This window comes from Rhinoderma darwinii, chromosome 8 (assembly GCF_050947455.1).
Source record: "Rhinoderma darwinii isolate aRhiDar2 chromosome 8, aRhiDar2.hap1, whole genome shotgun sequence".
NCBI lineage: Eukaryota > Metazoa > Chordata > Amphibia > Anura > Rhinodermatidae > Rhinoderma > Rhinoderma darwinii.
In genome coordinates this window covers 116,331,154-116,352,430 of record NC_134694.1, presented here as the reverse complement: position 1 = coordinate 116,352,430, position 21,277 = coordinate 116,331,154, and the positions used below count along the sequence as shown (strand labels likewise).

At 45.4% G+C, this 21,277-nt stretch overlaps 1 protein-coding gene across 6 annotated transcripts in view; it reads right to left on the bottom strand.

Annotated features, from left to right (window-relative positions):
- Positions 1 to 3,157: 3,157 nt before the first annotated feature.
- Positions 3,158 to 21,277, bottom strand: part of LOC142659953 (uncharacterized) — a 28,800-nt gene continuing 10,680 nt past the window's right edge. For 3 of the 6 annotated variants that reach the window (XM_075836570.1, XM_075836571.1, XM_075836572.1), the window contains 7 exons: positions 19,746 to 19,869; positions 19,415 to 19,507; positions 16,817 to 16,930; positions 14,997 to 15,104; positions 13,302 to 13,553; positions 11,234 to 11,390; positions 9,511 to 11,143 (listed from right to left, as the gene is read on the bottom strand). In XM_075836570.1, the coding sequence (XP_075692685.1) occupies positions 10,192 to 11,143; positions 11,234 to 11,390; positions 13,302 to 13,553; positions 14,997 to 15,104; positions 16,817 to 16,930; positions 19,415 to 19,507; positions 19,746 to 19,770 (1,701 nt within the window). In that variant the 5' untranslated portion in view covers positions 19,771 to 19,869 and the 3' untranslated portion in view covers positions 9,511 to 10,191. Of the gene's footprint in view, positions 4,017 to 4,672; positions 4,836 to 5,174; positions 5,391 to 6,866; positions 6,972 to 9,510; positions 11,144 to 11,233; positions 11,391 to 13,301; positions 13,554 to 14,996; positions 15,105 to 16,782; positions 16,931 to 19,414; positions 19,508 to 19,745; positions 19,870 to 21,277 lie in introns of those variants that run through there. The other 3 variants (XM_075836575.1, XM_075836574.1, XM_075836573.1) reach the window with 3 other exon arrangements.

Below are 21,277 nucleotides of genomic sequence, written 5' to 3'. Positions count from 1 at the left end.
CTTGTGTGCAGCAGAGCTGTGTGTGTACTGTGCCTTGTGTGCAGCAGAGCTGTGCGTACTGTGCCTTGTGTGCAGCAGAGCTGTGTGTACTGTGCCTTGTGTGCAGCAGAGCTGTGTGTACTGTGCCTTGTGTGCAGCAGAGCTGTGTGTACTGTACCTTGTGTGCAGCAGAGCTGTGTGTACTGTGCCTTGTGTGCAGCAGAGCTGTGTGTGTACTGTGCCTTGTGTGCAGCAGAGCTGTGTGTACTGTACCTTGTGTGCAGCAGAGCTGTGTGTACTGTGCCTTGTGTGCAGCAGAGCTGTGTGTACTGTACCTTGTGTGCAGCAGAGCTGTGTGTACTGTACCTTGTGTGCAGCAGAGCTGTGTGTACTGTGCCTTGTGTGCAGTAGAGCTGTGTGTACTGTGCTTTGTGTGTACTGCGCTTTGTGTGCAGCAGAGCAGTGTGTGTACTGCGCTTTGTGTGCAGCTGAGCTGTGTGTGTGTACTGTGCCTTGTGTGCAGCAGAGCTGTGTACTGCGCTTTGTGTGTGCCGCAGAGCAGTGTGTGTACTGTGCTTTGTGTGCAGCAGAGCTGAGCTGTGTGTGTGTACTGTGCCTTGTGTGCAGCAGAGCTGTGTGTACTGTGCCTTGTGTGCAGTAGAGCTGTGTGTACTGTGCTTTGTGTGCAGCAGAGCTTTGTGTTTACTGCGCTTTATGTGTGCAGCAGAGCAGTGTGTGTACTGCGCTTTGTGTGCAGCAGAGCTGTGTGTACTGCGCTTTGTGTGCAGCAGAGCTGTGTGTGTGTACTGTGCCTTGTGTGCAGCAGAGCTGTGTGTACTGTGCCTTGTGTGCAGCAGAGCTGTGTACTGTGCCTTGTGTGCCGCAGAGCAGTGTGTACTGCGCTGTGTGCAGCAGAGCTGTGTGTACTGCGCCTTGTGTGCAGCAGAGCTGTGTGTGTGTACTGCGCCTTGTGTGCAGCAGAGCTGTGTCTGTACTGCGCCTTGGGTGCAGCAGAGCTGTGTCTGTACTGCGCCTTGTGTGCAGCAGAGCTGTGTGTACTGCGCCTTGTGTGCAGCAGAGCTGTGTGTACTGCGCCTTGTGTGCAGCAGAGCTGTGTGTACTGCACCTTGGGTGCAGCAGAGCTGTGTGTGTACTGCGCCTTGTGTGCAGCAGAGCTGTGTGTACTGCGCCTTGTGTGCAGCAGAGCTGTGTGTACTGCGCCTTGTGTGCAGTAGAGCTGTGTGTGTACTGCGCTGTGTGCGCAGCAGAGCTGTGTGTGTACTGCGCCTTGTGTGCAGCAGGGCGGTGTGTGTACTGCGCCTTGTGTGCAGCAGAGCGGTGTGTACTGCGCCTTGTGTGCAGCAGAGCAGTGTGTGTACTGCGCTTTATGTGTGCAGCAGAGCTGTGTGTGTACTGTGCCTTGTGTGCAGCAGAGCTGCGTAAGGCCTCATTCATATTTGCATATTTTGCATCAGTATTTGGAAGCCAAAACTAGGAGTGGGACACAAACAGAAACGATCATGGAAAGATTTGCACCTCTTGTGTTTTAGACCCTTGTCTGGTTTTGGCTTCCAAATACGAATGCAAAATACGCAAATGTAAAAGTGGCCTAATGTGCATGTAGCTGAGCTGTGTACTGGGGCCGTAGATGCAGCCACACAGGATTTTCTGTATCGCTCAGTTCACAATATATCTTTAGACGAGTCGGTGCTACATCGTTCTTATATAGAGTTCAAAACTCTGCAGCCAGTTACAAAATAAAGTTCTAGGGGGAGCTTTATTATTGCGCTAAATACACCCGTGTTCAGCTAGCTCCCACTAGTGGCAGAACAATAGGTACACAGCTTGGGAGTGTTTTACTAAGACTGGCGTTCCCCCCCCCCCCCCCCTCCCAATAAGCCCCACCACTTTTTTCGAAAAGTCACGGGGGGCAGCCTAAAATTGCATTTGCACATTTTTGCGCAAAACCTTCTTTTGATGCGTTCAGAAACATGTGACACTGTACACTACATGGCCAAAAGTCCGTGGACCCCCTTCTAATTACAAACATTGCTAGTAGCATGGGTCATACTGAAGAGCAGTGACTTTACACGGGGCACTGTTGTAGGATGCCATCTTTATCACACGTCCGTTTGTTATATTTTTGATCTGCTAGATTTTGCACGGTCACCTGTAAGTATTAGGGTATGTGCACACACACTAATTACGTCCGTAATTGACGGACGTATTTCGGCCGCAAGTCCCGGACCGAACACAGTGCAGGGAGCCGGGCTCCTAGCATCATACTTATGTACGATGCTAGGAGTCCCTGCCTCTCCGTGGAACTACTGTCCCGTACTGAAAACATGATTACAGTACGGGACAGTTGTCCTGCGGAGAGGCAGGGACTCCTAGCATCGTATATAACTATGATGCTAGGAGCCCGGCTCCCTGCACTGTGGTCGGTCTGGTACTTGCGGCCGAAATACGTCCGTAAATTACGGACGTAAATAGTGTGTGTGCACATACCCTTACTATCTGCTAGATCTGCCCGTCATCTGTAAGTATTATTTTTTATCTTCTAGATCGGCCCCGATCACCTGTGTTATCTGCTAGATCCGCCCGAGCACCTGTAAGTATTAGCAGTTAGATCTTCCCCCAGTCACCTGTAAGTGCTATTATTATCTGCTAGATCTGTCCCGGTCACCTGTAAGTGCTATTATTATCTGCTAGATCTGTCCCGGTCACCTGTAAGTGCTATTATTATCTGGTAGATCTGTCCCGGTCACCTGTAAGTGCTGTTATTGTGCACTCATTCTGCTCCCATAACACTTCCATGGTTGATTGATGTGCCAGCGTCATGGGATTTAGAAAGGGCTAGGAGTGGCATAGAATGCCGCCGGCATGTCAATTAGCCAAGGGCATGTTTTGGGAGCACAATAAGTGACTATTCAGGAGGCCGGTAACGCCCAGGTGACTCTTTTGAACTCATTTGCATACCCAAAACAAGCAGACCGGTTCCCTTTAATGGAACACATGGGAAATGTTCGTTTTGATTGGAGTTTCCCTCTAATACAGAATGTTAATTGGCAGAGATTCTCTCAAAAACGAATTTCAATCATATCAAAAGATCTGTGCATGTCCCCTGGTCAATGATCATCAATGTCCGTCCTACAAAGAAGAGACTGAACAGGAAATCTTTAACAAAAATGTTTTACATTGCAGGAGACAGGGGTAAACACTGGACGGGGGAGGGGTGGGGGTGTTGATCTGAAATTAAGCTATAAATGTTACAAAACAACCTATAAGAAATGTTGGGGCGATATAACGAACGATGTAAAAAAAAATATAATATATAAAAAATATACATTTGAAATGGAGAACGGCTACCTGGCTACAAGTCAAAGTAGTACGGAGAGTCTCTTTGACTTTGGGGTGAAGGGTTTATCGAGGAGGAGGATGATGATGGAGGAGAATACGATTGTGGACCATGGATGGACTCTTGTTCTTGGGAGCTGTGGAAAGTTGCTGGTTGTGCTTGAGGGGCCGCGGGTTTATGTGATGGTAACGAGGAGGGTTGAGGGGACGTCGGGTGCTGGTGGTTGTGTCTTCGGGAGGGCTTCAACTTGGGTTGTGGCGGAATCGGAGTGGAGTTGTTACTATGGCGACAGGATGTTTGTGGAGCGGGCGGCAGTGGCTCCATGAACCGTTTGACCACATGCATCATGCTCAGCTGCATATCGATTTTCCTTTCATCTGGAACTTTTTTGATGAAGGGCAGTAGACTCCTCAGAAAGATCTCGTCTGAGTCGCTTTTTTCCTCAGTCTTCCTCTTCAGGGTGTCCATGACGTTGAGCAGGTGTTTTTCCCACTCGCTCTCTGTCGTGTTCACAGGTTTTTTCCGGTTTCTTTTTGGTGCTGGTGGGGTCAGTGTAGGTGGTGGAGGCGGCGGTGGTGGTGGTGGTAGAGGAGTGGGACTTGCCGCTCGTTCTAGATCAATGGTCTGTAGAATTTTAACCGGTTTTCGGTTATTGCTGGTGGATGTGGGTGCAGCGGGGCTAAAAGAAAGAAAGATTAAAACAGATACATAAACGCTCCTCTTTACATCATTACAGCAAATAACGATGCAGCCAGAGCCTCATTCAGAGTTCTGCTGCTTTCCAGTTAGCTCTCAGTCTGCCTGAGTTCATATTTCAATGCATCCCGTTTCCGTGTCTGCGCAAAAGCTTGTTCTTCTGTGTTTTTTTCCTATTGATGTCTGAAATATTATTTGGGTCACGAATACTAAATATTTTTTCCCCTCCCTGGAGTAATCCACAAAGCAATGAACCAGAACATTTTAGGGGGAACGGATGTCATTTTGGCTTGGCATCTTATTTCTTTTAGTGACAACGTGGGGGTATTTGATGCTTCTTAAAGGAACACTCTAGACTTAAAACGGACACCGTTTTAAGTCTAGTTCCAGCCATGATCAGGAAGTGCATGACACAGATTCACTATTAGGTGTTCCCCTGCATTAGGGATATCACAGAATCCGTTTTACTTGGAGTGTTCCTTTAAGGGCCGCTGTGTAATGCATTATTTCCCTCTGTATTGTCCTTGATGAGAACTTCTAAATCAATGGTCCTCCAGAGTGAGGGTTAAGTCAAGCAGTAATATTATCAGCACAATTTCTCCGGCGTCTGGACCATCATACAGAACGGGGGTCACTCACTCTCTCAGCTTCATTGTGGGCTCTAAGAACAGCAGGCCATCGTAATGGACGTATTTCCGCCTCCTATTTGCCGGGAATCCGCTCTTCTCCAGTTTCTTTTGCAGGGTGAGCTCCCTCCTGAAGCAATCTTTCAGAGATCTCCATCGTGTCTGGATTTCTTTGGCTGTGGACAAGATACAGGTAGAGAGCAAATATTTAATGAAAAGAGGGATGGGAGGCGCGCACTGTGGATGGGGTGGGGGATGCCACGCACTCGGGCCGCCACTGTGGATGGGGGATGCCACGCACTCGGGCCGCCACTGTGGACGGGGGGGGATGCCACGCACTCGGGCCGCCACTGTGGATGGGGGCACTTTTTGGCTGGCACGTTTTGAACAAAAAAAATGATAGCGCATAAGTGGGCAACTTTCGATAATCTCCTAGTCACATTTTGTTTAAAGTTGTTTTAAACGTAAAAACTTCTTTAAATCAGACATACAAAAACACTATTAAACAGGACAACCTTTTTTGTTTCGGTTTTTTTCACTGCATAGATGCCAATCTGGAACGACGACAGTGCAGATCTCATTCCACGCTTTCTTCTTCTTGTAGCGGTCCGCATAGGAAGGCACTTTGGGGTCGTAGAGCTCAGGACGATCGTGCACCATCTGGATCAACTGATCAATGTCGATGACCATTTTGGAAGACATCCGGTGGACTCTGCTGTACTTTTCTCTTCCTGGCTCATCATGCACAGGGTGAAATATTGTGAAATGGTTATTCAGATTATATTTTAGCAGCAGTGGTCTTACCTTCTCGGGCATGCGGTCTCACACTAGACCGGCTCGCACTACATGGCGACATGAAATCTCGTGTGAATACATGCTAAATTTTGGCACAATACGACTTGAATAGCTCCGTATAGAGAAATAAAAACGCATAAGATTCGGACCAAGATTTTCCCGCGTTTCACACACCGTCTATATTATGGTTGATCTCTATGGTTTAGTGCTGCTGAAACGGCACTCATAAGCCACTAAAATAATCCTATACGATTTAACCTTTACTATGCAGCTTTGTGTGCAGTTTCTCCTTTGACGTCACAGACATTGCACCTGTAGTATCAGTGGGATATCAGTGCGCCGTTTGCAATTATTTGTGTTCCAAGGTCTACCACGAAAATATTTGCTTTCTATATATTATAAGTCCCCCCCCCACCACATATATCTAAATAGTGGAGGATTATTATTATTATTATTTATTTAAATTAGGGCGGATTCAGACGAACGGGATTTTCGTCCGTGCAGCCCGCGTGGTTTTCACGTGGGTCGCACGGACCTATACAAGTCTATGGGGCAGTACAGACTGTCCGTGAGTTTTGCACAGCGTGAGTCCGCAGCGTAAAACTCACGACGTTCTATATTTAGGCGTTTTTCGCGCATCACGCACCCATTGAAGTCAATGGGTGCGTGAAAATCACGCGCACCCCATGGAAGCACTTCCGTGGGACGCGCGTTATTCGCGCAACAGCAGTAAAAGAATGAATGTAAACAGAAAAGCACCACGTGCTACAAACATCCAAACGGAGTGTCATAATGATGGCGGCTGTGCGAAAAGCACGCAGCCGCGCATCCATATGAACAGGACACACGGAGCTGCCACGCGCGCAAAACGCTCACGTTAGTCTGAATCCGCCCTAAGGGTATGACACTATCAATGGGTGGGGGCTGTAGCTCATATGACAATCAGACCACCAACTTTGAGTTAAAGGGAAGGTGTCATGAATTCTTATTATTTTTTTATCATATTGCTTTTAATATGATATGAACATAAATTTTATTTGTGTTCTCCTTTTCAATTTTTCTTCCCTATGGGGGCTGCCATTTTTTTATTCCATCTCTGTATGTGTCGATATACGGCACATACAGCCCCATACAGAATGCGAACGGGAGCCGTTCCATTCACTGCAGCGTACGCCGTCTGTGTGGGAACGGCGCATGCGCCGCTCCCACACAGTCCAAAACAAAGCTCGTTTCGATTTCTTGTTTCTCAATGTGCGGGGAGTCAGTCTCATGCATTCACGCAGCACTAAGTAATAATGGAACGGGATATTCGTATCAGAGAAGGCGTGAGAGTGGGGGGCAGGAGTGATACTTCTCAACATGTCAGAATCATAAAGGGGAAATATTTTTATGTTCGGAGACGCTGCACTTACCTGTACTAGCGGGAGGGCGACTTCCTTTACTTATCGGAGGCTGATAATCCATCCTATGAGGTTCTTCTTCTTCCTCCTCATCTTTAATCTCCACTACAATATAATCTAGTAAAAAAAAGGAACAATAGAATTACCCAGAAGCACCACACACATCCGTGCTAGTACCGGCGCGGCCTTATTCCTCATCTGCCTCCAATCACACCCAATGATGCATTCGTAATAACGCTCCGAGGTTGCAGAGTCACATCTCCCTGTACCAGATTGTCATTTTAGGTTAAGGTTACACTGCGAATTTGGCCGCGACCGGTCGTGCGGCCAAAGATCACTGTCGCCCTGCCGGCACCACAGGTAAACAAAGTCAATGTGACCGCTGTGCGACCTGCAAGTTGCTACGACTCCACAGTTCTAAAATCGAAACCAGCTGGACTTCTTGCAACGGTCTTGTTGCAGTGACTTGGGGGTTGCAAAGCGACCACATGATCTTGAATAAGGGTATGTTCACACGCACAGTTTACGTAAATGCCTGAAAAAAACGGTACCTGAATACCTACAAACATCTGTCGATTTAAATCAAATGGGAAAAACGGCGTTATGTTCTGACGGGGGCGTTTTATAGGAGCATGTCCCTTCTAGAGCGGTTTTTCATTATCAATAGAAAAACAGCTCCAAAAACGTCTAGAAAAAAAAAAACAAAAACACAAAAAAACGTTTTCAGCTTCAAAAACAGCTGAAAATCAGAGGCGGTTTTCTCAGATTTTTTTTTTTTCTTGTGTGTGTGAACACACCCTTACTGCAATACACACAGCATGACCGCGAGCTTTGGACCCGCAACGTGTCCCAGCCACAGTCGCCGTGTATCCCTAGCCTTAAATCGACTTCACGCTTTTCGTCTTGATATACGGATTGTCGGAACACTCAATACTCTGGTAGGCAAACCTCTCAGGGTGGCATCTTAGCAAATGGATAGCCATCAGAATTTTGAATGCAGCTCTGGATGTGGATGGAACAGAATGCTAATTTAAAGCGCGAGTTCATATTTCACGCAACATCCAGAGAAAGGTAAAATACTTTTTTTTGTGATGGTTATCGATTGCTTTGCTTTAAGCTCTATAGCCCAAGCAGAGAAATAAGATAAGAAATAAATTTTCAGGTAACGGACTATGAGGATCAGTTCACACTACGTTTTTGAGTACAGATGAGGTATAAGACAAACTCATTGCATTGTGGCCAAAGTCACGAAAAAACATTTGATGCCCAAATAAATGATAGAGACACAGATCTACATCATCCTGACGCGTTTTACATCTTTTACACATTACTGACTACTGTAACTTCTTGTGCCTCACGGTATTTAGATTTTTTAACTTTTGGAAATCCACCGAAGCCGCAGTTGTTCACGTTACCCAAATTGGGAACGACTGCACCCGACTGATTGACCCGTTGTTTTGGGGTGACCAGAAAGTTTCCAAAACTATGCAGGAACCTTGGGACAGCAAGTGCATTCGAGATGCTATAAAAATTCAGATCTTATCTCTACAAGGATAAAAAAATAAAATTGTAGCAGCGCGGCTGGCGAGCCGATAGCTATTAATATGAAGATGCAGCCGTGGGGGTGGGGGGGGGGGGGGCTCAGTCAGCGCAAAGGTCTAAAGGAATGGGACAATGACTTCTGAGGAGACCCACTGTCTATGCCCAGCACGAGACCTCCTCCTGGAACCACGGGACCTGTGACAGCCCCCCACCTCGCATTCACAGCAGTGGAGTATGTATGGAGACCCTACCCCAAGAGCTGGACACCAGGAGCCAAAACGCACAACTACAGACTCTCCAGAGCTGGACACATCGGTACGTGGAATATGATATCAATATCACAAGTAGCAAATTATTCCGGAGACCTTTACAATGGATGAAACTCTTATAAAAGCATCAATCATCTTCAAGGCCAAGAGGAAAAGAACGTGGAGGTCCTTGGATCAGACGAAACACCTAAGGGTGGATCCACAGGCCGCAGATTTGTTGCCAAAATTTCTGCAACTTAAAATCTCTTCCATGCACGTCAATTTTTTTTCTGCAGCCAGCACAGAGATCTGCAAGGGCCATTCAGATGAAAGGGACAGTCGCAGAAACTTCTGCAACCCACCTGCTGCTTGAATATACCCTAAAACTAACAACAGGGGGTGCACAGCAGACAAAATTCTGGATTGCGGCATTTTTTTTTTTTTCAAACGAAAGACCCGTCATGTGTGGACTCCGGGTCCAATTACATTATGTGACCTGAGGACGCAGTTATGTCATCTGTACACAAGGAAGAAAACTCTCTAGTGCCACCTATAGGCGACTTTTACATACTTTTTCCCAGGGAGCACCATCCTAGAGACTCCCAACCAGCTTGACCTCCCAAGGAGAATCAGTTCCTTCTGAGAGCCAAAAGGGTCTATGAACGTTCCCGTCACTTATCACAGGACCTACAATTACAGCCGCTTTATTACGTGGTTGTATCATAGTTCTATACTTGTCGATTATATTATATAGGAACTACCGTATACTACCTCGTCCCTCAACATCTTTACCTATATACAGAGCTCGTGAAGGTTTGGATTACAGAACACATACACACAGGTTTTTGTAACTGAATACTTGTTTTACTGAATAAAATCTATACAAACATTATTAAATAACATAAAATGACATAATAAAAAAACTTTTTTTTTTTTTTGCTTAACTCAACGTACACTCTGGTGGAGACCAAAAGCAGCGCAAAGGAAAGTTGAAGCTGCTGCTAATCGTGACCAATCAGATTTCAATTACCAAAGAGATAGAATCCGATTGGTTGCTACCGGCAACTGCTCCACTTTTTCTTTGCACCACTTTTGATAAATCTCCTCCATTGTGTGTATAAATTGTATGGGAAGGGTCACATGACCTTCGCAGAAGTTACGTCGAAACTTTGGCCAAACAGGACGTGTACGTCTTACGCTTTTGAGTTGAATAAATCCCGTTATTACACCCCCGGGATCTTACACTATTGGAGGCATGATTATCTCGTATGGGTTTTCCATCCCTTTTTCTCAGAGGACGGTGCATGTCCATTTGTAGGACTGTGATACTTAGTGGGATATTATCCACTGAATACAACAGAAGTGAGGGAGACGTTTTTCTTCACCTATAATAGTGCAGCACAGGCACCTTTTTTATACCCATCTTATTAGTACAAGCCCCTTACCCCTCATCCCCACCCTACATTGCTCAAACTTAGAACCAAATATATAAATAACTATATAAACAAAAATATACAAAAAGGAGCCCAACGTAGGAATAAAAAGGCTTAATTTAAGTCTAAAAATCTGGGAGGAGAGGATGGGGAGGATGAAACGTTCATCGGGGAGGACTGTTGGGAATCAGGCGAGCACGAGTCAATGTAGGTAGGATGATTGCGAGGAGTACGGCCATAGTAGGAGGAAGGACAAGAAGGAGTCGTCGAAATAGGCAGATGGTGGGAATGACTAGGAGAAAGAGAAGGTGGTGGAATGTGAGACGGGGATGAAACGGAAGTATAGGAGAGACCAGAGTTGGGAGTGGCGAGAGGGCTGTGCTCGTGACGGGAGTGGGGGGGATAGCTGGGTAGAGAACTGGTTTTATGGGCATAGCCTGAAGAGGGTCCGGACTGCGGTGTGTGATGACAGTGAGAGGACTGTGGATAGGAAGCATATCTGGGAGTGGCCTTGTTGGAAGTAGAGGGGCCATGGTTGGGCTGAGCGGCTGACTGGTGGGCAGGCATGGGTGCCGGGGAGGCAATGGACTCAACGTACATTGGTTGAGCCACACCATAAGGACGTGCCAGCTTAACCTGGCTGAGTAAGCCCAGGAGCTGTTCTGGGTTGTTAGGGGGAGTGAAGCCCTCTATGAGGGTCTGGATGGCGGTACGCAGCCGCAATCTCCATCCCTGAGGGACTTGTCTAATGTAATGTCCAAGGCTGCGGCAGAATGCATCCTCCGGGTCCTCCTCAATGTTTTTCTGAAAGAAGTCCAGTACTTGGCCATCAAGGGTTTCCACAGTAGTGAAGCTAGGGACGGCCTTTTTGCTTTTCCTCCCTGGAAGTCGAAGTGGTGGAGTTTGATGGTAGGTGGAAGTGGTAGAGGTATTGGTGGGTGGCTCGATGTAGACCTCAGATGCCTCCACCGCTTGTCTTGCTGCCGGCACTTCAGGGTCAGACTCCCTCGGCTGGTGTTCCCGGGCTGATTTGCCATCTGCCTCTGCCCCAATTTTAGTAGTTGCACTATAGTAAGAGATAACAGAAAACAATACTTCAATACACCTGCAGAAGGCAAAACGGACACGAAAAACAATTAATGTAAACAACACTTACGGTCGTAGGTCCAAGACCGGTTTTAGGAACATCAGCTGCTGGAGGTACATGTATGGCTTCTTGTTCAGTGGACCTAACCCGCTCAGCCCTTCATAGTGGACCATTTCCCTCCGAAATTGATCACGAGCACTCCTCCACCTTTTTTGGATAAGATTCTCTAGAAAGACAATAAAATATATAAAATTAATAAAAATGAAAAACAAAATCTAAATATTCCTACACGAAACGTCGAAAATTGAAGCCCACAGCCGCTATGACCTCATAACGATATCCAGGACGGCCAATTAGAATAAAAGGGTAGCGTTGACTTCCCCATATATTTAGAGTTTGGGGCCATTTAAAGGGTAAGTATACATTTAATGTCAAGTAATAAAACAAATCACAACGTCGTGTAAAATATGATGATAATGTCCTCCTAACTTAAAATGAATTCTAGTCCAAGACCGCCCTATTGTTTATTTCCAGTCGAAGCCGCTGATAAGTACAAATTATGAATTCTTTAGCAAAAGGAAAAAAAAATAAAAGGTTCAAAAATATAAGGGTATGTTCACACGCTCAAGGGAAAACAGCTCCTGATTTTCAGACGTTTTTTTAAGCCACTTGCGATTTTCGCTGCTTTTTTTTTAACGCCCGTTTTTGGAGCGGTTTTCAATAGTCTTTGAAAAACGGCTCCAAAAATGGCCCAAGAAGTGACCTGGACTACTTTTCTGCACAAAAAAACGGCCCGCCGAAACAGAACGCAGTTTTTCCCCATTGAAATCAATGGGCAGATGTTTGGAGGCGTTCTGCTTCCGATTTTTTAAGCGGTTTTCGGGTGTTTACGGCCCGAAAAACGGCCGAAAATAGTCTGTGTGAACATACCCTAAATCATGTCGTGTGCCCACACATTGTCTTTATAACTTCCATTCTTTTTTGTTTTCCGTTTTTCGAATAGATGTGCAGAGATATTTTTGGATGTTGGTGCCATTTTCGGTTTCTCACCATCCAAGTCATCCCAAACACAAATCGGTGATGTTAAGGGGTCTTGGGTGGTCGATCCATTGTTCTTAGGCCACCGGCGATTCTTGGTTTGAGAAGTTCGAGTCTTAATGTTGTGGTAGAATTATTTTTTTGTCCCGGATTCCAGAAATTGGGTATTGAAGGAAGGATGAAGTACTTATCAGCATTCATGAGGTCTTCAATCAAAAACAAATCACCCGCTCCAGATGTTGTTCTATATTCCCAGACCGGCGCTGATCCTCCATGCTGGACTAATGGTTGTAGACCTGGCGTGAAGAGTCCTTCATTGCTTCGGTGGTGGACATACTGCCTTCTACTGCTTCCAAACATCTCAACTGTTCGTAAAACCTTCCTCCTCATCCCAGAAGTCCCGTCTCGTTGTTCTCGTGACGACTGTCTATTTTTTGGTCATTGCGACGGCATCTTGACAGCTACACATCCTTTTAGATCCTTAGCGTTGCATCGCCTTCGCACATTGGAATTATAAAACAGAAAATCTATGGATTTTATTCATATCTGAAGCAAAAGTGAAGCTTCATTTTCTCCTATTTGTCATAGATGGTCGGCGGTCTACCGGGTCTTGCTTGGTAGTTTAGAGTCTGAATTTCTTGATACCTTTAAATATTTGTTATTTTTTCCCCACTCATTTTCCTTTTCCAATTGGATTATATGATCTCTTCTGTTGAACGAGAGAAAGAAATTTGCAAAGGGGGATCACCGAGAAGACACTGCTGTAACTCACTGGCATTATTACGGTAAGGATGAAAAAGTTAAAGTGGCAGTATGGCGCACAAAGATAAAAATGTAAATACTGAAGTGTTGGAAGTTTCTCCAATTTTTTCACGAATATACATTTTCCTTGATCTTTTTTTCCCCCTGACATGAATATAAATACCTCGTACTTAATAGAAGTTTAGACTGGAAATTAAACACACGGTCTTTGACTTACACACTAGGCCAAGATAATTGCACTTCAATGAGGACCGGCTTGACCGTACCCAGAACCTAGATCTCATATTACACACACACACATGGTCTAGACTGATAATATATTCTAAATTGGGCTTACCTAGGATCCCTTTATCCCCTTCATCCAGCTCATCCCAATCCGGGTACAGGTTCTGGCACACAGAGAGCCATGCAGCCGATTTTCTATACCGGTCACTGTACCCAGGGTCTGAAGGCCTCCAAAGCTCAGGATGATGCTGGACTTGGAGGATCAGCTCCTCAACCTTTATTGCCATCCTCCTGTGGCGTATCTTGTAGGACGTCTGGCTCTCTATAGAAAAAAAAGGCCGGCCACGGGACATTTCCTGTTCCTCTGGGGCCGCCCAGCCGGAAATATGGGGTTAAAGACGGATCAAATTCGGACGTAATTACAAATAAAAAAAAAGGAGGTGACATCTAGGAGTAGAACGCTGGCCCAATGGCCGATATAGAGTATAGCGGTGAAAAAAAAAAAAAAGGAGTGTGGGTCAGCAAATTTTTTAAGCGCTGTATTCCGGAACTTCAAAATACAGAGCAACTTCGCGCAGCAAATACGGACGGGTGGACGGTTTACCATTACCACTTCTCCAGTACCAACACACACAAGCATTTTACGATTTGAAGGCATCTAAACGGACAGGCAACGCTGCTCTCTTATCACCGGTGACTAAAGGGAGTGTATTATTTTATATTATATTTGCTTAGAGAGTATATCGTTTTGCAACCATTTTTATATTAAAAAAATGAATAAAGCAACATTGTAAATAGTCTGGATTTAAAATCTACCGGTTTGTGTACGCAGTTCCTATGCAGACCAAAGTGTCTCCATGGTTACAGACTACAAACAAACCCTATGAGTAGTCAGATCCTGTAGTCATGTGATAATTTTGTTTGCTCTGCTCTACTGTTTGGGTGTTATTAAGAAGAGGGGGTTGAGGGAGTGGAATAACACAGGGCTGTAGAATTAGACTACACACAGTTTGTAACCATGGAAACACATACATCTGCATAGGACCTGTATACACAAAACAGTAGGTTTTTAATAAAGACTATTTAAAAGTTGCAAAACTGCACATACTCTTTAAATATGGCATTGTACAATGTCTTCTCCCCTAATCCCAATTAACCATTATGAAGAAAGCAAACTTATCTGCAAACAGTCAATGTATATATGTAACTCCCACCAGAGATGGTTTATGCGAAAACACAGAATTGCAATTGTAAATGATTTAGGTACAGATAGTACTGCCTCCCTATCTCACATGTAAAAACAGATAGTACTACCTTCCTGTCTCACCATGTAAACGACATACAAAAGATGGTACTGCGTCCCTGTCAATAATGCAGATACAGAGAATACGGCCTTCCACTCTCTCCCTATAAATGATGTAGGTACAGACAGTACTACCTTCCTCTTTCCCCCTGTAAATTATTTAGGTACAGATAGCACTGCCTTCCTGTCTCACCATGTAAATGATATACGACAGATAGTACGGCTTCCCTGTCTCTGTAAATAATGTAGGTACAGATAGTACTGCCTCTCACTCTCTCCCTGTACACGATGTAGGTACAGTTAGTACTGCCTCCCTGTAAATTATGTATGTGCAGATAGTACTGCCTCCCTGTCACGCCTTGTAAATTATTTAGCTACAGATAGTACTGCCTCCATGTCTCTCGCTGTAAATGATGTAGGTACAGATAGTACTGCCTCCCACTCTCTCCCTTTAAATGATCTAGGTACAGAGAGTCTAAGTTCTCCGATAATAAAGAGAGTTACCTGGACTGGGTTCAGGGGAGCTGATTCTCTCGTCAAACTGCTGATCAGCAATTCCATATGCACCATCATCTTCTTCATGCTTCACCACAACATTTTTTACATAATAACCTAGAGGTAGAACAATTTGCATTACTGGCCTGTTGTTACTTTGCAAAACAAGTACAAAACCTCTGAGAAAACGAATGCAGAAAAAACATAAGCAAATGCAAGATTTATCCCTTATAATCTATCTGTAGGTTACTTGTATGGGTAGAAAACGGCAAAAATAAGACCAGCAGCTTAAACTTTTGTTAATCATTGGGGCATCCTAATTAGATCGCTAGTCATTCTTCGCAAAGTTGCAGCATATAAGAGCAGCCTAAGCAATCGGGAAACACTAAAGGGCCTTTTACATCTGCAGATATTCGGCCGGTGCAGCGAGCGCTGACGAGACATCTTTGATCGGCGCTCATTTGCTCCTGTCACACGGAGCTATGGATGGGGACGAGCGGTCATTACTCCGATCGATCAGAAGGCTGGCTGTGTAGACTGAACCGCCCTCTCATCTATTACAGGGGCGGCTGTGTATTCTGGACCACCCTCTTACCTATTAGAAGGCTGGCTGTGTAGTCTGGACTGCCCCCTTAGATATTAGAAGACTGGCGGTGTACTCTGGACCACCCTCTTAGCTATTAGAAGGCTGGCTGTGTAGTCTGGACCTCCCCCTTAGCTATTAGAAGGCTGGCTGTGTAGTCTGGACCTCCCCCTTAGCTATTAGAAGGCTGGCTGTGTAGTCTGGACCTCCCCCTTAGCTATTAGAAGGCTGGCTGTGTAGTCTGGACCTCCCCCTTAGCTATTAGAAGGCTGGCTGTGTAGTCTGGACCTCCCCCTTAGCTATTAGAAGGCTGGCTGTGTAGTCTGGACCTCCCCCTTAGCTATTAGAAGGCTGGCTGTGTAGTCTGGACCTCCCCCTTAGCTATTAGAAGGCTGGCTGTGTAGTCTGGACCTCCCCCTTAGCTATTAGAAGGCTGGCTGTGTAGTCTGGACCTCCCCCTTAGCTATTAGAAGGCTGGCTGTGTAGTCTGGACCTCCCCCTTAGCTATTAGAAGGCTGGCTGTGTAGTCTGGACCTCCCCCTTAGCTATTAGAAGGCTGGCTGTGTAGTCTGGACCTCCCCCTTAGCTATTAGAAGGCTGGCTGTGTAGTCTGGACCTCCCCCTTAGCTATTAGAAGGCTGGCTGTGTAGTCTGGACCTCCCCCTTAGCTATTAGAAGGCTGGCTGTGTAGTCTGGACCACCCCCTTAGCTTTTAGAAGGCTGGCGATGTATAAGAAGCTTGTAGCAACCCACTGATTTGTTATTTCAGCCCTGACCAGGAGATGCTGCAGGAGACAAACATTGCTCAACAGCCAATACAAGTATATTACACGTTTGTTCGAGTTTAGGTTTACCAGCTATTTAGTCATTTTTAAGTGCACCTCCACTATAAAGTGCTTTTAGGAAACATGAAAAGGTTTTCGGGTCCATGACTTGTCATCCATAGTGAGAACACGTCCAGTGACCTCGGTGGGCAATGGCTATGAATGAAATTGCGCTGCGGCCACCAATAATTGTAGCAGGGGATATGGAAGGAGAATTTGTAAGTTAAGTATAGGAAAAGCTTTTACGTCTATGTGGTGGATTACAATATCAGATCAATTAGAGACTGGTCTCCGCTCGGTTACTCTTCATATAATCCCAGGAGGATCTTAATAGTCAGAAGTCGTATCAGTCACAATCACAGAAGAAGAACAATCCCGGAACAATTACTTATTTCAGGTGACGTCTGAGTTGAGCTATTCACCTGCACTGCTCTCAGGACTTTCTTCTTCCTCAAACATGTCTTCATTCCTCATATATAAATCTTCTTCGTTTCTTTCTTCCTTTATCACAATTTCCGGATTCATCATCGGATACCCTTCAAAACAAACGTAGAAAAGGGGCATTTCAGCCACAAATGTGGTTTTAGGCTTACAGTAAAGTTTGACATTAAGGGGTTTTACTTTAACTAATGTTTATGTAAAGTCTCATTTTGATGTCACTTTTTGGGGAAAAAATTGCGCAATTTTGCAGAACGTGCGCCAAAACAGAAATGTCACGTGGAGGTTTGGGGTTTTGGTGCAAGCACTTATAGGACTATTCCCATTACAGCTATTATGGCTTATGGACGGATCCTGGGGACCCTGCAACTATTCGACATTCATGTTTGTCATGGGAATATCCCTTTAACGTTGGAGTAGACGCGATTATTTTTGGACGTGTACTTTACATGCCTGTCATTTATTTTTTGCTCTCTGCCTTAGGGCATTGTCTATTAACCTTTTATTTGTATTATTTTTAACCAGTGTTTTTCGGGTTTAGAAAGCCCATTTTCAAATTTCCTATTCGGGAATTCTAGGTTAATAGAGGGGGTCACCCACTTAGAGGGTAGCTACAAAGAGTGGCTTTCACTCTGGAGGACCCGCCGTGTCCATACATTATATGGGCAGCCCTTTGACTGTAAAGTGTCATTTCCCCTGTGGTGGCGCTGCAGGGGAATGGAACACTTACTGCCCGGTTTCCTTTACAGCCGTTGCCGAAGGTCGCGGCAGCTAAACACCCTGTAATAGGGACATCCATAACAAAAAGGGATTGTCTGAAGAGGACAAGAACTAGTTTATATCTCCATGTGGATTTTAGGCTGGTTTCAGGTTTGCATTTTTTTTCAACTGACATCAAATTTGCATACATTTTTTAATCCTTCTCCGATTGACTTCAATGATCAAACAAAAAACGGATCAGGCGTCTGAGGCTCTGTTCACATTGGATTTCAGGCTTCCTTTTTATTGGATCCATGACTGATCCGTTATGACCGGCTATGAAATATTCAATCCAATACTGTGACAAAAATGTGTACATACCGTTTAGCTGAACAAACGGCATTAAAAGGTTTTTTTTTTGGTGTTTTTTTTTTTAACCTTTGGTGACATCTGCAAGTGGAATTCCCCTTTACAATGTCTAATACCTGCAGAACTAGTGGCCTGGTTACCCATACTTGCTCCCCCTAGTGGCCACCCTTTCACCACTGACCTGGGAATATTCTTGTTTATATCCAGGAACATGCCTGATATTTCTCACGGCTGATCGTTTGCTACAATTGGATCCATTCTAGGCCAGAGTTTTCACTCACTGTTTCTGCTTTTCATGCCCGTCGGCTCCATAGGTTCCAGATTTGGGGGGTGGGTTGTTAGTCAGGGGGAAATGTCCCAGGTCCACTCGCTTCTGCATCTCGCTACATACAAGCAGAACGGCTCCAGGCTACTGCACATGCCCAGAGACGTCGGGTTATATTGCACGCGCAGCGCTAGGTGGGGAGGGGGCAAGTGCCAGAAGAACGTCCACCCAACTGTGCCCCACACATGGACAGAGGCTGGCATTGGGGGTGGCATGCTGCTTATCTGCTTACGGACGCACGTCCTGTAAAAGTGGAAATTCACGGTTTGGAAGACGTCTGCTTTCTGTCATTTAACCCCTTGGTGACTCCTGAGATACATTTACAGCGCCATGTAATTAGCACAGAGCACCGGACATCTACAGCACTGGAATGATGCGGGCGCGGACACTCTGGAAAGAACGCCAATCCCGGCAATTAACTCCTCAGATGCCGTGGTCAATAGTTAAACAGAAGGAGGAAGTCCCCCCCACTGTCACACTATCGGTGTAATCGCGGGTTGCCATGTATGTCTGCCTATGAAGCTATGCCGCTGTGTCCTCAAGGCCAGAAATAACTGCGTCCTTAAGGGGTTAATATAGCTCTGATGACTGTACTGTAACGAGCCATGCACCTGTGTGTCCCTCATATGACCATGGCAGTTTTTTTTTTATTCACTGTCATTAAACAATGAATAATATTGGACAGTAAGCAGAGATCTTAAAAACAATGAAGAATGGATACAGAAAGTATATTGGAAAATTTTATAAAACTTTTCATTATACAGAAAAAAAAATAATTTGATGAAGCCGGAATACCCCTTTAACTTTCCTGCAGAAATACATAAATGAGACTCCCGTTTTGTTGAAGGTCCCCAAAAATAAGCTAAATCACAAAGTGTCCTAGGTGGCTGGAACCTCCAGCGATCAGCTATAAAACTATGAGAAAACTCAGGAGTAAGTGTTCAAAATATCCTGCAGCGCCACCACAGGGGAAATAAAGCATTACACGGTGCCCATTGAAATGACCGTGCTGACCATGTAATGCATAGACGTGCTGAATGCTGCAGAGAGACGTGCTTTGCAGCCGCTCACTTTCTGGCTTATCGATAGACGTCCCAAATAAGTTTATAAACAATGGCGACATCTTAATAATGATAAAAAAGAGATCCAATCAATCATCCCGGGAACGCAGCATCATCTGAACGGTCACCTGCGCTGGTCTCGGAGCGGCCATCGCACTGCGGATCATACAGCTCTTCCTCCTCGATCTTCACCACGACCCCCGGCTTTACCATAGAACATTCTTCAAACAAAAATATAATAAAACAGAAATCAAAGGGGAAAAAGCACCGATGCGTAAAATACAGAAGAAGTCACCAGGGACGCCTTTCACGAGTCCCGCCGAGCGATCAAAGGTCCTTTTATGTACATTAGAAGTGTGAAAATTGATAATGGCGTCTCTGATTCACTCGGCTTTACACGTTCCTGCGGCCGGTACATCCCATATAAGCAGCCCTGAGAATAACATTTTGGGTACATACCAAGGGACTTGAATGAATGACTCATTATCACTTCCTAGAACCGTTTCCTTTTTTTCTTAAGAAAGCAGAGGGGGGAGGGGGACAGACGAAAAAGGCTCCAATCTGTCATTAAGTCAGTATGATCCTAAAAAAAATAAAAAAATAAAAAACAACTAAGAAAAAAAATACACCTGATAATTGTTTTGCCTATTAAATTGTAATTTATAAAAAAACAAACACTAAAACAAAAACAAAAACACAGCAGCCCAAAATGTATCACAATCCGATAAAAAAAAAAAACGTTGAACGCTGTGGAATTACAGCACCTCTACATGAATCATGAGAAGGCGGCACTTTAGACACGAACATGTATAGGACTGTGCCTCCCCTATACAACGCCCAAAACCAGAGATTGGGGAGCCGTATGTAATCTGTGCCGTCATCCTGCTGAAAAGGACAAGGGGGGTCAGTTCACACGTAGCGTAAATACTGCGGATCTGCAGCGTAACACAGTAGCAGCAGAGTAGATGAGATGTGAAAAAATATCACCACACGCTGAGGAAATGATGAGCGGAGAAAACGCTCGGAAATTGACCTGCGGTTTACTGGTCTGCAGCGTGTCAATTGTATTTGCAGAATCGGTTATTTGTTGTGGGATTGAATTCCTGTGATTCCGCCACAAAAAAAACGCAACTCTTCTTCGTCCAGGCCGGCCTCCCGGGATGATGTTTCAGCTCATGTGACCGCTGCAGCCAATCACAGGCTGCAGTTGTCACATGGGATAAAGGTCATCCCAGAGCTGCCGAACGGTTTGATACCATTATTTCATGTATTTTGATATCAATGAGGGAGACTAGACATGGACCGCACATCCACTGTATACTATGATCTATCGCGGCTAGGCAAAAATGATTAAACATGAACGAGGGGTTCTTTGTAACATTTTGATCAAATTGTATGCAAGCCCACTTGCCACTTCACGGCGACCTCTTAAAAGTGGGTCCCTACTCTATCGGTTGCACCACCGCGTGGCGGTCACCGCTCCTGCAGAGGGAGCAACCCAGAGGCCCAAAAGCACCCATGCCATCAGGCCAAGCCAAGCCTCCCTGGCTCTGGGCCACGTCCCCCCACAAGTACAGCACCACAGCAACAGACACCACCCCACAGCAGCACAACAAGTGAACAGATGGAATAAGCTCACCTTACCATGCGCCCCCAGTGGCCAACTGAGAGTACAAGCAGGAGCAGAAACACTTATGAGGTCATTCCTAAATTAAAATCAGCTGGGCCAAATGTATTTTGATACTAAGTCAGTATAATAACACATGAATGTATGAACGGGGCTGCGGCTGTGTAATACGGCCATTGCCCCGCTCCTAAGTACTGACAAGTGTGCGCCGTCAGGATGATGCGCTGCGGTCGGCGCTGCACTAATGAGCGGTGGCACTGAGGACAGAACATGGCGGGCGAGCTACAAAAACACGCCCATATTCTGTCTTCAGTGCCTGAACCGCCGCTCATTAGTGCAGGGCCGGCCGCACCTCCTCAAACTG